Source organism: Daphnia pulicaria, chromosome 7 (genome assembly GCF_021234035.1).
Source record: "Daphnia pulicaria isolate SC F1-1A chromosome 7, SC_F0-13Bv2, whole genome shotgun sequence".
Taxonomy (NCBI): Eukaryota; Metazoa; Arthropoda; class Branchiopoda; order Diplostraca; family Daphniidae; genus Daphnia; species Daphnia pulicaria.
The window spans coordinates 14,397,226-14,411,597 of record NC_060919.1 but is presented as its reverse complement, the minus strand read 5'-3'; the positions used below and the strand labels follow the sequence as shown (position 1 = coordinate 14,411,597).

At 38.1% G+C, this 14,372-nt stretch overlaps 4 protein-coding genes and 2 long non-coding RNA genes across 7 annotated transcripts; 4 read left to right on the top strand and 2 right to left on the bottom strand.

Moving 5' to 3' along the window:
• Positions 1-112: 112 nt before the first annotated feature.
• Positions 113-2,859, top strand: LOC124350636 (threonine synthase-like 2). Its single transcript, XM_046801427.1, has 8 exons — positions 113-822; positions 887-1,045; positions 1,116-1,288; positions 1,352-1,535; positions 1,616-1,834; positions 1,917-2,065; positions 2,138-2,406; positions 2,488-2,859. The coding sequence occupies exons 1-8, from the start codon at positions 747-749 to the stop codon at positions 2,687-2,689; spliced, it is 1,431 nt and encodes a 476-aa protein (XP_046657383.1). The 5' UTR covers positions 113-746; the 3' UTR covers positions 2,690-2,859.
• A 3-nt stretch (positions 2,860-2,862) lies between these two features.
• Positions 2,863-4,872, bottom strand: LOC124350671 (PCI domain-containing protein 2-like). Its single transcript, XM_046801471.1, has 9 exons — positions 4,660-4,872; positions 4,542-4,583; positions 4,341-4,462; positions 4,012-4,278; positions 3,729-3,946; positions 3,566-3,666; positions 3,281-3,480; positions 3,122-3,219; positions 2,863-3,057 (listed from the first exon to the last, which is right to left on the bottom strand). The coding sequence occupies exons 1-9, from the start codon at positions 4,693-4,695 to the stop codon at positions 2,942-2,944; spliced, it is 1,200 nt and encodes a 399-aa protein (XP_046657427.1). The 5' UTR covers positions 4,696-4,872; the 3' UTR covers positions 2,863-2,941.
• Positions 4,873-5,472: 600 nt separating this feature from the next.
• LOC124350618 (b(0,+)-type amino acid transporter 1-like) lies at positions 5,473-9,352 on the top strand. The gene is made up of 15 exons (XM_046801406.1): positions 5,473-5,812; positions 5,875-6,011; positions 6,487-6,572; positions 6,911-6,972; positions 7,319-7,366; positions 7,447-7,683; positions 7,753-7,878; positions 7,955-8,054; positions 8,120-8,164; positions 8,235-8,358; positions 8,421-8,524; positions 8,584-8,680; positions 8,789-8,938; positions 9,016-9,184; positions 9,250-9,352. Exons 1-15 carry the CDS (start codon positions 5,767-5,769, stop codon positions 9,306-9,308), a joined length of 1,590 nt encoding a protein of 529 aa, XP_046657362.1. The 5' UTR covers positions 5,473-5,766; the 3' UTR covers positions 9,309-9,352.
• On the bottom strand, positions 9,338-10,082 carry LOC124350885. 2 transcript variants are annotated; one of them, XR_006921240.1, is made up of 3 exons: positions 9,790-10,077; positions 9,619-9,713; positions 9,338-9,511 (listed from the first exon to the last, which is right to left on the bottom strand). It is a non-coding gene; the product is annotated as an uncharacterized LOC124350885 (long non-coding RNA). The 2 variants fall into 2 exon arrangements; XR_006921239.1 differs by having other exon boundaries at positions 9,338-9,713; positions 9,790-10,082.
• On the top strand, positions 9,684-14,250 carry LOC124350608 (b(0,+)-type amino acid transporter 1-like). Its single transcript, XM_046801389.1, has 15 exons — positions 9,684-9,764; positions 10,866-10,999; positions 11,426-11,511; positions 11,578-11,639; positions 12,113-12,160; positions 12,253-12,486; positions 12,549-12,674; positions 12,742-12,841; positions 12,897-12,941; positions 13,011-13,134; positions 13,194-13,297; positions 13,352-13,448; positions 13,520-13,669; positions 13,745-13,913; positions 13,973-14,250. Exons 1-15 carry the CDS (start codon positions 9,692-9,694, stop codon positions 14,029-14,031), a joined length of 1,611 nt encoding a protein of 536 aa, XP_046657345.1. The 5' UTR covers positions 9,684-9,691; the 3' UTR covers positions 14,032-14,250.
• On the top strand, positions 10,209-10,611 carry LOC124350916. Its single transcript, XR_006921277.1, has 2 exons — positions 10,209-10,441; positions 10,544-10,611. It is a non-coding gene; the product is annotated as an uncharacterized LOC124350916 (long non-coding RNA).
• Positions 14,251-14,372: the final 122 nt, after the last annotated feature.

Sequence of the window (14,372 nt, the reverse complement as noted above, 5' to 3'; positions counted from 1 at the left end):
ACTTGGGCACTTTGAATCGTAATGCACTTGTGTATTGGGGGTGCAACGTCCACGTCCCTGAGACATTGTTCACTTATTGTCAACGGACGAGAAAACTTTATCTCACAATAACTTGATGATATAAAATCAACCTCGAGACTATCAACCTTGACCAAAGTAGTAAATAGGGCGAATATTTAAATTTATTATTCCAAGTGTAACCGAAATGGAACATGTTTTATAATTGCAAGGGTCTTGCACAATTGCACTTTCACAAAATGCAAACGTCATCTGTTGATAGGGGCATCCATTGGCAAACAGCGTGATCCGTGCGTGACTGTTTCGTGATTAGTTCGCTAAATCTACAAGCAAATAAAAACAACAAAAGGTCCTGGTGTTATAATTATCAGATCACATCATTTCCGTTTGTTCTTTGATCTCAGAGAGAGAAAAGTAAACTTTTATTTCTCACATGCTGATAAATATGTATTAGCGCAGCAACATAAACATTGGAATACGAAAATTACACAGTCGTCATGCAAATGAATAATGCTGGATAGTCCAATCAAATCGCTCGTGATAATGATGTTTTTCAGTTTTTCTATATTTTTAGCTTATATGGGATCTAATGCCGGCGGCTGTCGGAGATTAGATTACAAATTCTAAAAGATGTGCCACACCAAAACACACATTTCCTTGACGACTAGGCACTTTCTAGACATCTTCTTACTTGCTGACCTTGTGCCTATCAAATTTAAGGGCTGAAAATGAAATACAGGAGCACTAGATCTTCAAGTGGTACCAGTGATCTCTATTCATTTGAAGAAGTGTTATTCTCACCAGGTATTTAGAGCTCGATAGATTTTTTTACAAATTTATCTCTTTCAATTTCTGTATGATTTGTAAGGTTATGCCAAAGATGGAGGACTCTATGTGTGTGATCATATTCCAACAATAACAAAAAATGAATTTCAATCTTGGAAAGACTTGAAATACCCGGGCATTGTTCAAAAAATCCTTAGACTGTTCACTTCAGAAGATGAGCTTACAGATAGAGAAATTGAAGGTGACGAATATTATTTTGTTTTCCATTTGTTGTGTAAAATGCGTTACATTTAAAATGTCGCTATAAATAGGAGTCGTTGCCTCAGCGTACAAAGATTTCGAATATCCCGAGAAGGTTGTACACCTTGAAAAGTTAGATGACAAAATGTGTATTGCAGAGCTCTTTCAAGGACCCACCTTGGCATTTAAAGATTTATCTCTAGCTGTACTTGCCAAACTTTTGGAAATTTTCTTGAAGAAAAAGGTAGAGTACTATAAATAATTATGCATCAATATTTAAATACATTTCTTATTCGTGTCTGAAAAGGGCCAAGACAAACGGGTTAAAATTTTGGTAGGAACGTCTGGCGATACAGGTCCCGCTGCCGCTCACAGTGTCGCCAACCTAGAAAGAGTAGACTTGGTTCTACTATATCCATTAAATCGGGTATCGAAAATCCAAGAGCTTCAAATGCTGACTGTCAAAGCGCCAAACGTACACATTTGTTCGGGTAACAAGAGAAACATAAATATGATCAAATATTAATCCGGATATTCCTTATTTTTTCTTTCTTTCATTTTTTGTTTGAAGTTGAGGGGAGTTCGGACGATCTGGACCAACCCATCAAAGAATGTTTCCAAGACCAACACTTTTCAGCGGCCAACAGTCTGGGCTCTTTCAACAGCATACAATGGGGCCGAGTTCTCCTTCAAGCCGCTCACTATGTTTACATTTACCTTCAGTGCTGTCCCAACATTGGCGATGAGATTTGCATCGTAGTGCCAACTGGAGCGGCTGGGAATTTGGCCGGTTTGGATTTAAAACATTTTCTTTTTTGTTCTCCAAATTTAGCCAGACTGTATTGTTTTGTTTCCTTTTGTTTGTTTTTTAGCTGGATTCCTTGCTCGTGAAATGGGTTTTCCAATCAAGCTGGTTGCTACGGTGAATTCAAATGATATTTTAGCACGGACATTTCAAAATGGAGATTATAGTCCGGCGCCCGACGTGGCCGCTTCCTTAGCACCAGCGATGGATATTCAAGTAATTCCATTCTGAAATTTAAATATTTCACACATTTGGTTAAATTGAAATTTTCTTTTAAAAAAATGATAGGCGCCTTACAATATTGAAAGGGTGTTGTATTTTGCAACTCACGGCGATGCGCTGGCCGTACGAAATGTCATGGAGGATTTTGAACAAAGCGGAAAGGTGACACTTTCAGCGGAGATTGTGAGCGCAATCCAGGAAGTTATAGTAGAGTCTGTGTCCGTGAGTGATAGCGACATCGTTCAGGCCATGCAACTTTGCCATAGCAAATATAATTATGTTATTTGTCCCCACACTGCAACGGCAGTCTCCTACTGTTTCAATGTAAAGCAGCGGTGAGTATTTAGTTTTGTTCTCTCCCCATGTACTTGATCCGGTTTAATGAGTTTCTTCCGGTCAATTTTATTGGTTTGTAGGGGAAAACAGGTATTCGTTTGTCTAGCTACGGCATCACCGGCGAAATTCCCCGAGGCCTGTGAAGCGGCAGGATTGGACAAGTCGACACACCATAGAGTGGAGAGATTAAAACTGGATACCGAAATTTGTACACCCCGACACGTCTTCCTAAAGGGCCACGATTGGACAAGTCAATTAAAAGATATCATCCTCAAGATTTAGTGGGCAAAAACACCGTTGAATATCGTCACAAACAAATTTGAATATTTACCTGAGATTCACTCAGTGTTGGTGTAGAATAGCGTAGTCAGGTGAACCTAACACATATGTAAGACTTTGAAACAAGAAAACAGCTAATACTATTACTTAATACAAAAATAGGAACCAAGAGATAATTCGTTCAATAAGAAATTTATTATTTTGTTTCAATTAGTCGCGAACACAGGTGTAAGAGACGGATATATTAGATCCAACTTATACTATAGCAGCCAGCGATGGGAACGCATTCTGCTTGCTGATCACCAGCTTGTTGTGGCTGTTGGAAATGTACCCTTTGATTTTGTTCTCAAAGATGAGGTTTGCAATGATACCTGCATTATCAAAAGAAATGAATCAAATACTATAATTAAGGAACATAAATATGTAATACTATACATTGCGTCTCATCCAAGTCTATGTCTTCAACTCCCATGAATTTTAAGGCCTCAAGATAGGCTTCGATCGGGATTTGATGAGTTTTCATGAGCAAAGTTCTGAAAATTCAAAAGAAATCATATCGGCTCATCTTTTAACACCAACAATAAAATCCCTTACACTTTCTTAAACAAGTTTCTGTAGGTGGTGACTTTTAACTTTTCAAGAATCAAATAAACACCGCAGCGAATGAAAAAGGCGTCGTGTTGAAGAAGGGCATTGTTGAGTCTCCGGAGATTACCCTCCCTAACAGCTTGCACCACTTCGCTAAACTGAAGAAGGTCATACTTTCTCAGCAATTGGGGTGTAGGAAGATGACCCTTAAAATGAAATATAATACGTTAAGCATCGTCCTTCCGTTTTCCATTGCATTATGTGTAGCTACACAACAAATGAAAGTCATACCAAAAGCATTTTGACGGGAATCAGGTAGATTAAAATCAGTCGTTTGTTGGCGCGGCAGTTCTTGTGACACCGCTCAAACGCGTAGGTTAAATATTTCTCAGCTAGATGCGAAATTAAGTATAAGAATTGATTATCTTTTAGAAATTTCTGTTGCTCTGCTCACCGCTTTTGAAATCACTTTCGAAAATGGCCTTTCTGCCGACATAGTATCGGTAAGTCACTTGTTGGCTGAGGGAGAACTGGTCCTTGAACTGGGAGGCATCAATTGCGCGAATAAGAGCCTTACAAAGATGCAATTTGTTTATTCTAAAGTAGATTTTCAACAGCTGGTTGACCAAATACAGCATTCCCCAGCGTTTTGTATCTTCATCAGATGACCGACTGTAAATTCAAACAAAAGAATGAGTACCTAGTTACTACATAAGTCGCAAAATGTTATTTCTTACTTGTCAGCAGCACACACTCTAAAAAGTCCCATGAGGCACTCTGCAGCCTTTTCAAGTGTTTGTCCTGGTTTGTCTGCTCCTTTTTTGGCCAATTCTTTGTCTGCTTTGATTGCAAACATACGCAAATCTAAACTTATGACATACATGATGAATAAAGCCCAGTTGTCTTCCTTCTGTGTCTGAAAGAGCTTTGTAAACGCCTGTACCAAAGCACTTTGCTCAGTGTATGCTTCTAAATACTTTTGCTGGTTGATATAGCTTAAGCATCTAGATGGTAAAATTGAAAGTTGAAACCAAAATTTAAAATTGATGAAAGTTCAACTGTATACCTGAGATGAAGGACAACAATCTCATCAAAAGGAGCTTCCACAATTCTTTCAACAGACTTTTCAAATCCCTCCAAAATAAGTTTGGAGCTCATAACATGTGGGTGATTGAATGACAGGAGTTCCTAAAGGTTTCAAAATAAGAAGACGTGAAGTCTTGCATGAGCATGATTTTACAAGAAAATTTAATTTTGAATTTCTTACTGAAACTTCAGTTCCACTTCGAGATTGCCATGAAGATTGAATCTAAAATAGTTTAAATAAAAAACAATCAACTAAAGATGTGTAAACAATGCATTCTGTTTGTGACGCGCTGTGTTACCTCACGTAAATATTGATTCAAATTCAAGTTAGCCATTTTTTTAGTGTCTTAGAAATGATTTTTCGAGACCAACTTAAAACTGGACATCGGTGGCTTACAGAAATCTAATTTTGGCGAAACACAATTGGATATTATTTGACAGAAAATTTCAATAATCACGCCGACCGGTCGCTTTCGAATTGTTCCTCAGCTCTTCGTCTGCTAGAAACTCTTACGTCATCTAGCGGTAACAAGTTGAATTACATTTTCAAATTTTACGCCGCGCTTGTTATCAAAGTTTTTCGATTTCGAAAGGGAGGAAAAACCACAAAGTAAAATAAGAATTATATTATTTTACGACTGAACATGCCGCAACATAAATATAAATAGAATGAGTTGAGAAAGCACTGGTTCCATATCATGCATATCCAACAACTGAGATAATGCATGTGATTTAATCCAACAAAACAATTGACGCAGGACTGTACTGTATAAATGTATAAAACATTGAGTCGGGATTCCAATAACATATAAATCGCACAGAGGAGTTCGAAGTAAAAAAACAAAACAAGGATCAACTACCTCCTGGACAGACTAATTAAAAAGCGTGGCGCCAGTCTAAGATGATTTCATACCTCACTAAGAAGTATGAAGAGAGAGAGAGTGAACAAACATGTCAAAATGGCTTAAAACTCTTGAGTACATAGATTAGCTGCTCAGCGGGCAGTCCACACACACACACTGTGTGTGTATATAGGCGGGTTTACGCTAAACCCTGTAAAAAAAGATACAGCAGCATCAGCAGCGAATGGTCAATAATAATCAGCTCTACTTTAAGAGTGGACCGAACCACTCGTGTTTCCATTCTCTCCCCCCTCTTTTTACTTCCGATCTTTTCTTATTTCGGCCTCCCCTGACTACTAGTTCTTCTTTTGTATCATTCGCTTTTGGTCGACAACGAGCCCCAGTGGCCCTATTTTGACAGTCAATTAAATATAGTGCATCACGTGTGCAAATAGTAGGAGGGAAACTACGTTTCCATACGTTCGCACACGGATTTTCAAAGGCCCAATTTAAAAACATTTCCCTTCTAGATTTGCGGCTGGATAATTTCGGTATTACTCCAACATGACTATTCCCGAAAGTGATTCAATTCGACAACGCTCATCTCAAGGTAAATACATTTTCTTTAACACATTTTTTAGTGCCATGTACATTTTTCTTTGTGACATTCAGACGATACGAATAAAAATCGCACAGAATCTTTATCAAAAGACGATCATGGACATAGTAGTTCGACCAACAGTATTAATGACAGTAGCTTAACCGAAGCCGTGTCAAACATTAAAGATGATCTGCAAATGAATCGGCGGGTAAGTTTCCTTTGTTCTGTTTTAACAAGTAATAAAGTTATCTCAACAGTGGCAAATAATCATAGTACAGCATGCACCGAAGTGGTGACAGACGCATGTAAACAGATAAAAGAAACAACGTTTCGTCTCATTGGTTACATCCCAAAGACCCTAAAAGATGCTATTTATTATCTAAATATTTATCAAGGCGAGGATAGGCCCCAGATAACGCAACGTTTTTTTTCCCGTTGTCATAAAATTTCTCAAAATTTTCCCAAACTAATAATTTCCCTGCTGTTTTGAAAACGACTCTGTCAGCAGAGTCTTCAGAGTTTTCAAAATACCCAAATTGGATCTGCATGGGTTTATTAGTAGCTACACTAGCGGGTGGTCATCATCTTTGACAGGCGTGTAGTTATTGTACCAGTAGGATGTTAATTCGCCGATGTGTAGAAAAAAACATCAGTGACGATTAACCAGCACAGCATGGTTCCAGGTGGGGCTCTTCAGCGGCGTTGCTCTCGTCGTGGGAACAATGATCGGCTCCGGTATCTTCGTGTCGCCAGGAAATCTTCTTGGGAAGTATGAATTTTTATTTTTATTTATTTTTAATTTTAAAAACGGAATTTTGTTTTTTAAGGTACAGCCAAAAGAATTTTTTAAAAAGGGATAAAACTGTAGGATGAAAAATATGTGTAGACAAGAGTTAAAATACAAAGGAGACCGAAATCGCTCATCGATATCGGTCGCTTTTCTTTGAAAGAAAATGAGTTCACATTAGTACCTTTTTCTATACTTCCGGAGGCCTTTTCCTTAGCTGAAAGACAAATTTTTTGACAGATAGTAGTAGCGATGTGGGACAACTTTGGAATAATAATTTGATTCTCTTTGCATTTTTCCGCTTGTGTCGTCTGGTGTAGTGCAGGGTCTCCAGGTCTTTGCCTCGTCCTCTGGGGTGTCTGTGGTGTATATTCTTTACTAGGTGAGTCAAATCTGAATTTATTTTTACTAAATTGTTAAAATTTACTAATTAATTTGCATACTCAGTGTCGTTTAATTTCTATAATTTCCTCTTTTTTTTTGGCACCACTGTGCACCCCCCCATGGCACCATTACGAACCATTTGCGTTATGCTTTTGTTTTGTCGGTGGAGGACAGTGAACGATCTCGTTTCAGTCGAACAACATGTCCATTTACGTTTCTCTCTCAACTCTTTATTATCTCAATTTCGATTTGTCTTTACTGTGCAATAATCTAAAAGTAAATCGAAATTTGGTGGCGTAATTCTCGGTGATATCCTTCACGAAATTTTGTTTGCCTATTTTCAGGTGCCATATCTTATTGCGAGATTGGAACGCTGATACCAAAATCAGGCGGTGAGTTTTTCAAACATCATAAAAACTTATTAACCATCTTAAACTCCAACTCTAAAATTGCAACACAAATATTGACATAGGCGAGTATATTTACTTTCTGGAAGCTTTCGGACACACGCACAAGTTCTTCGGCCCGATTTTGGCTTTCATATTTGCATGGACTGTGGTTTTTCTATTGAAACCTTCTTCACTCGCCATTCTGTCGCTTTCGTTCGCCAAATATTTGACTTCTCCAATTCTGACGGCAGTCGATTTCTGCACTGATGATACCTACCTCTATTACGTGATAAATCGACTAGTGGCCTCATTATGCATAGGTAAGGTAGTACATTATTTTGTATGTAAAGATCTCTTGATAAATTTTGGTTTCGTATAAATTCATTCAGGTCTGATTACATTTGTAAACTGTTACTCGGTAACAGCTGCAACGAGAGTGCAAAACATTTTCACGGTGGCGAAACTGACGGCCATCGCCATTGTCATTGGCGGAGGGTTGTATTATCTCGGTTTAGGTACACAAATAGCGTGATCGAAACGTATTATCCGTCTTATTTTGACTAAAATAAAATCATAACAAACGTGTAATAGGATACACTGAGAACCTTGAAATCGGATTCGAAGGGTCAGCCTCGTCTTTTGGACAAATAGTGACGGCCTTCTACGGCGGCCTTTGGGCTTACGATGGATGGTATTAGAGACTTGAATTTATTGTGTGTGTTGAAATTGAATTAATCTGTTTTATTTCTTTGGAAGGAATAATTTAAATTTCATCACCGAAGAACTGCAGAATCCATACAGGTACGTCCCTTCGCACAATGCTACCCTTTGTACTACTTGAAATAATTTAAAGTGTTGCGTAATTTTAAAGGAATCTGCCGCTGGCCATTATTATTGCTCTTCCCTTGACCACCGTTTGCTATGTACTCATCAATGTGTCATACTTGACCGTTTTGACACCACAAGAAATCATTTCTTCTAATGCGGTAGCTGTGGTGAGTCATAAGACATTTGTAAAAATTCCATCAACTTTAACTTTGTTATTCACTTCCATTAGGATTGGGGTAATGCAGTCCTGGGTCCTGCCAGTTTCTTGATTCCACTTGGAGTGGTAATGTCAGTGTTTGGTACTGCCAACGGCTCCATGTTTACCGCAGGAAGGTAATTTAATGAAAAACATTTGAATGAATATTTTTGTTCATGCTTTACATACTTTAAAGGATATCACACGTAGCTGGAAGGGAAGGCCACGCTCCCGACTTTTTATCCTACATCCACATTGAGAAGAAAACACCTGTAGCTCCGATTTTATTGAACGTAAGAATTGGAAGGATTAAGAGAAAAGAATAAAAGAATACTTAATCTTTAGCGACCCAAGTCGTCCAACAGCTTACAAACATAAATTAAAAGAGGATTAATATGCAGAGTCTACTAGGAATACTCATGATTATCCCGGGGGACATTGGAACACTGATTGATTTCTTCGGCTTTACGGCTTCAATCTTCTACTGTGCCGCAATGGTGGCGTTGATAGTAATGCGATTCACGAAAAAGAACGAGCACAGACCCATTAAGGTACGCGTCGTAATATTAATTCGGGTAGTAACTACGTTCAGGTTGTTTCGTTGCTAATCTTCTGTTGATAAACCCAGGTACCCATCATCATTCCGATTATTGTTATGTTGGTTTCAGCTATTCTAGTCGTCGTGCCCATCGCTGCAGCCCCGCAAGTGCAATACTTTTATGCGCTGTGTTTCATCTTCGCCGGCCTTATTTTCTACGTACCTTTTGTTTATTACAAGAAAACGGTACCGGGAATGAGTAAGTTGTTGTTTTAAGCTTCGATTGGTTTCATCTTTTTGTAAAAAATGACTTTCTCCGTGCAGAATCGTTTACTATTTTCTGCCAGAAGGCCCTTCAGATCGCCCCTACAACAGGCCACTAAATCAAACGAAATCGAACGACAAAAATCGGGAAAGCTTTTCTATGGCAAACAGCGAGAATTGTTTTTATTGAAGCCGTAGTTTCATTTTGTTTCCGAGGTACGTATAACATCTAAAATATTAACAATTGTGTGAATCCCAAAACAATTTTTCATTTGTATAACTGTCGACAAACAGGCTCGGATCCTGTTTATTTGTAAGGTGACTACAGTAACGTGTTAGGTCCACGTCACCGTTTAAATGGCAATAAAAAGAATTGGCATTAGAACTCTTTTGGGTCAATTTCCTGCAGCTAGTATAAGAGTTACCCACTTTTTGGCTAGCATTGTTACGCAGGATTTGTTTTCTGCTACTACGGCTACCCAGGGCCTGAAACATCACCGAAATGGGAAGCGCAATAACGACCGCTACACAAACAAGAAATCATTGGCAGTTAAATGATGTACCATACTTTTCAAGTAAGTTCTTTTTTTAATGGAATACCAACTGTAATAGGGGCTCTGCTATTCAGGTAGATAATGCTCCGTTTGTCCCTGTAGGGGTTGTTGTTGGCAATGGAATGAACCTCTTCCGAAGGTTGTTGAGCTCGGATAAAGTATCCCATGAAACCGAAAAAGAGTATCACTAATTTGAGCACAGATACTACCATGATGAATTGAGTGATTGGGACTTTGGGGGTGAAATTTGTATCTAGAGACCGCTGCCGGCTCTCGTAGATGATCTACCAACATTGAACTAAAGCTGCTTGTGGCCTTTCTTACAGCAAGCTGATTATTTATATAGTACGGCATAAAGCTCATCAGTATGAGATCTTAGTTCATTTGCTTTGAGTTTGGCCTGGCAACAGACATTCCAATTAATTCTTAAAAACTCTAAAGTGAATCTTTAAGTGTCACGAGTCGTGGTGTGAGCACTGCTATTGCGTGTTTACTGTGACCGTGACATTTTACAGTTACGTAGATGGGGGCGTGAGACGTTTTTGTACGAGGCATCAATGCTAACACCTTTTTTGCGAGAACCTTTTTATGCTTGTTAAGAACAATGGAAGTCGTTCACCGCATAACAAACCCATAGTTAGGGTAGCCTCTATGATGTTTGGATACCACATGAACACGCTTACTGATAAATGTAATTGGTAAGTGCTATAGTAAATAGAATATTGTTGATTTTAACTGTTTGGGTCCAGTTTATCGTACAAGATTGTGCACTCGGGTCGTTCCCTTCTTTATCCTTTTAGTTCTTCTTTTGGAGTGTCCCTGTATGGTTAAGAAGCAACAAGCGTGCCGTGAAAAATTTAACGATTCAGAAAAGGAATAACACTTTCAATGGAAATATCCCAACTATTCCCGAATGTTTTTGCTCCAAACTAAATCAAATTCTTATTTTTAATTCATCCAAAATGATTCTTCAAACCACGGATTCGGATTCAGTTAGGCAGCGCACGTCTCAAGGTTTATTACTTAACCTTAACCGAATAATTCTGCTTACAATAAATTGTGACCGTTATTAATCATTAATATTTTTTAAAACTACATTTTGCTTCCTTTGAATTCGCTTAGAGGATAACAAGACAAATGTTGAACTTAAATTTAAAAAAGACGATGGAAATTTCTCAATGGATAAAATAAATGACAGCAATAGCAGTGATCGAATGTCCAGCGACAACAAGGATGAAATGCGGATGGTGAGACAGGTAAAGATTTCGTTTAAAAATAATAAAAGTGAATTAAAAGTTCTGTTGTAAATGCGTAAGGAGCCTTGGCTACTAATAATACTGGTGCAGTCTAGTGTAAAGAGATAAAAATCTTTTGTTTCGATCTTTTTGTTCTTGCCCCACGAAAGATGCTAACAGTCACTATCTTTCAATTATCAAATGAGGATGTTGTGATTTGACTTGCGCAGCGATAGCCCAACAGCAACGTGTTTTGCCTTTTAAAAAACTGATTGTGCGCGCTAGTAAATAATTTATGGTAATTGGTTGATTTTTCATCAACTCCCAGGGGTCTAAAAATACTAACTAAATATGATGGTAAAAATTATCTTGATTAACAGGCATTTAATTGCATGTGATTTGAACATGATCTCAATTAATTCTGAAATCATTTTTAACTTTTGACAGGTCGGTTTGTTTAGCGCCGTTGCTCTCGTCATTGGAAATATAATCGGCTCCGGAATCTTCGTATCACCAGGCTACCTTCTCGCTAGGTACGAATTAATTTTTTGATTGCACGCAACAAGAGAAATCGATCCTATCTTATTTTTTCTGTGCAGTGCAGGATCTCCTGGATTATGTCTCGTCCTCTGGGGAGTGTGTGGTGTTTACTCTTTATTAGGTGAGTCAATCCTGATTTGAAATATCAAGTCGCAAGTTCATTAGAAAGAAAAAAATCCCTCAAATTTCCTTTTCGCTTAACGTTAGAAAATTCGTTTCAAATTTTCAAACAAAGGCCAATTTTGGTGGCAGAACGGTTAGTTTACGTCAGATCTATTTTCAAACGCTTTGTTTTCCTATTGCCATATAGGGCTCGTGCAGTGAGAAGTCAGTGAGTTCACGAAAGAATTGAAAGAATAATGGATTTTGGCCAGACTGGTTGAAACACATTATCATTTAATTTTGGACTTGTAACTTCCTTTCATTTTAAAATTCGGATGCCACACAATACCGGCTGGATGTAACGTCTTTTTTAAAAAATAATCTGAGACAAGAAAAAACGATTTCTGCACGCCTGAATTTTAACAGCTCGTTCCCCATTACCTGTTCCACACAGCTATCTAAATTTTACGTTGTTCAAAATTACCTTTTTAGGTGCGATTGCTTATTGTGAGATAGGAACGTTGATACCCAAATCCGGCGGTGAGTTTTTCCTCTATTTTTCATCTTGTCTTACAAATTTGAGACATTATGAATGAAATTAATTATTCATATTTTCCTTAAATAAAATCCAGGCGAGTACATTTATTTCTTGGAAGCTTTTGGCCCTACACACAAATTTTTTGGCCCGATGTTGGCCTTCATCTATGCCTGGGTCTCCATCTTCCTTTTGAGTCCGTCGTCAGTTGCTATTCTGGCCCTGTCGTTTGCCGAATATGTCAGCAGTCCAATCTTGACAGCGATCCATTTTTGTCCCGATCCATACCTCTATTACGTGATAAATCGACTGATCGCTTCCCTGTGTATAGGTAACATCCAGCCTAAATTTTACATTGAAATAATAATATTCGCATATGTTTTTATTGTTCAGGTATCATTGCTTTCGTAAACTGTTATTCGGTAACAGCCGCAACGCGAGTGCAAAACATTTTCACGGTGGCCAAGCTGGCTGCCATCGCTATCGTCATTGGCGGAGGATTGTATTACCTATGCCTAGGTATGATTTTATTAAAAACACGGTAAAGTTATTACTCTTTCGTGAATTTGGAATAAAAATCATGCAGGGTACACTGAAAATCTGGAAATTGGGTTCGAAGGATCAGCGACTTCGTTTGGCCAAATAGCGACAGCATTCTACGGTGGACTCTGGGCTTATAGTGGCTGGTAAGAGACGTTAGCGGACTTTTAGCGGTGAACTAACACTTAAATTAATTAACAGGAATAATCTAAATTACATAACGGAAGAAATCAAGAACCCTTACAGGTGTGTCCCAATAGACAGAATAAAGATAAGAGTGTAACTTTACATTTTATTATCTTTTATTGCCTTTAGGAATCTGCCATTCGCCATTATTATTGCGCTTCCTTTGACTACCATTCTCTATGTGCTGATTAACGTGTCTTACTTCACAGTTTTGACACCGCAAGAGATTATTACCTCAGATGCAGTTGCTGTGGTGGGTCAAAAACATTGCAAATGGCATAATATTTTACTTTACATTAAATATCTCTTAAGGATTGGGGAATTGAAGTTTTGGGTCCTGCTAGTTTTCTAATACCTTTAGGAGTCGTGATGTCAATATTTGGTGCAACCAACGGAACAGTATTTACCTCAGGAAGGTAACACATTAGAAAATTGTCTGTAGGGAATTTAATTGATAACTTGATTTTAAGGATTTCACATGTAGCTGGGAGAGAGGGCCATGCTCCAGGCTTTTTGTCTTACATCCACATTGAGAAGAAGACACCTGTTACTCCAGTTTTATTGACTGTAAAAACTTTTCACATACGTTCGTTATTATTATGAATTGTTAACGGTTGAATTCTATTTGCACCTTGCAGAGTCTCCTGGCGACGATCATGATTATTCCTGGAGATATAGCTTCGCTAATAGATTTCTTCGGTTTCACCATTTCCATGTTTTACTGTGCAGCAATGGTGGCGTTGATAGTAATGCGTTTCACGAAAAAAGACGAGCACAGACCCATTAAGGTATGCACCGTGTTGTTGTTGATTCAATTAATTATTTTTCGGGTGTTTCATGGCTAATCGGTTTGATTAATTCAGGTGCCCATCATCATCCCAATTATTGTTATGGTGATTTCGGCTATTCTAGTCGTTGCACCCATCGCTGTGGCACCACAAGTGCAATACTTTTATGCTCTCCTTTTTATTTTAGCTGGGCTTATTTTCTACGTGCCGTTTGTCTATTACAATAAAATGGTACCGGGAATAGGTATGACTTTTTTATTATACAAATTAGATTCACTTAATCTAGTTCATTATTTTATGCAGGTCCATTTACAATATTTCTACAAAAACTTCTGAAAGTAGTCCCAACAACCAGCTTCTGAAAACTTTATGTGAAAACTATCGCAAAGTGTGAAAAACGGAATCAACTGTCGCGGATTTTTCCAGATCATGGATGAAATATTGAAGTAGGAATTCTAGCTAGGAAGACCTTAAAAAATAATTTGGTTAATTAGCGTCGTGTACTGACGTTTCTTTTTAAAATTGTTAAACCAATATTTTCTATTTAGCTAACACTATAAAAGTTTATGACTTTTCCCGAATGTCTCTAAGTCTTTGGATGTGTGTTTTTGTGAATTACAGTAGCCTACACACTCAAACAAATTGATAGAAAAGGTGCTGTGGAAAGGCAGGGTGCAATAAGAAAACCACAATAATCCCCATT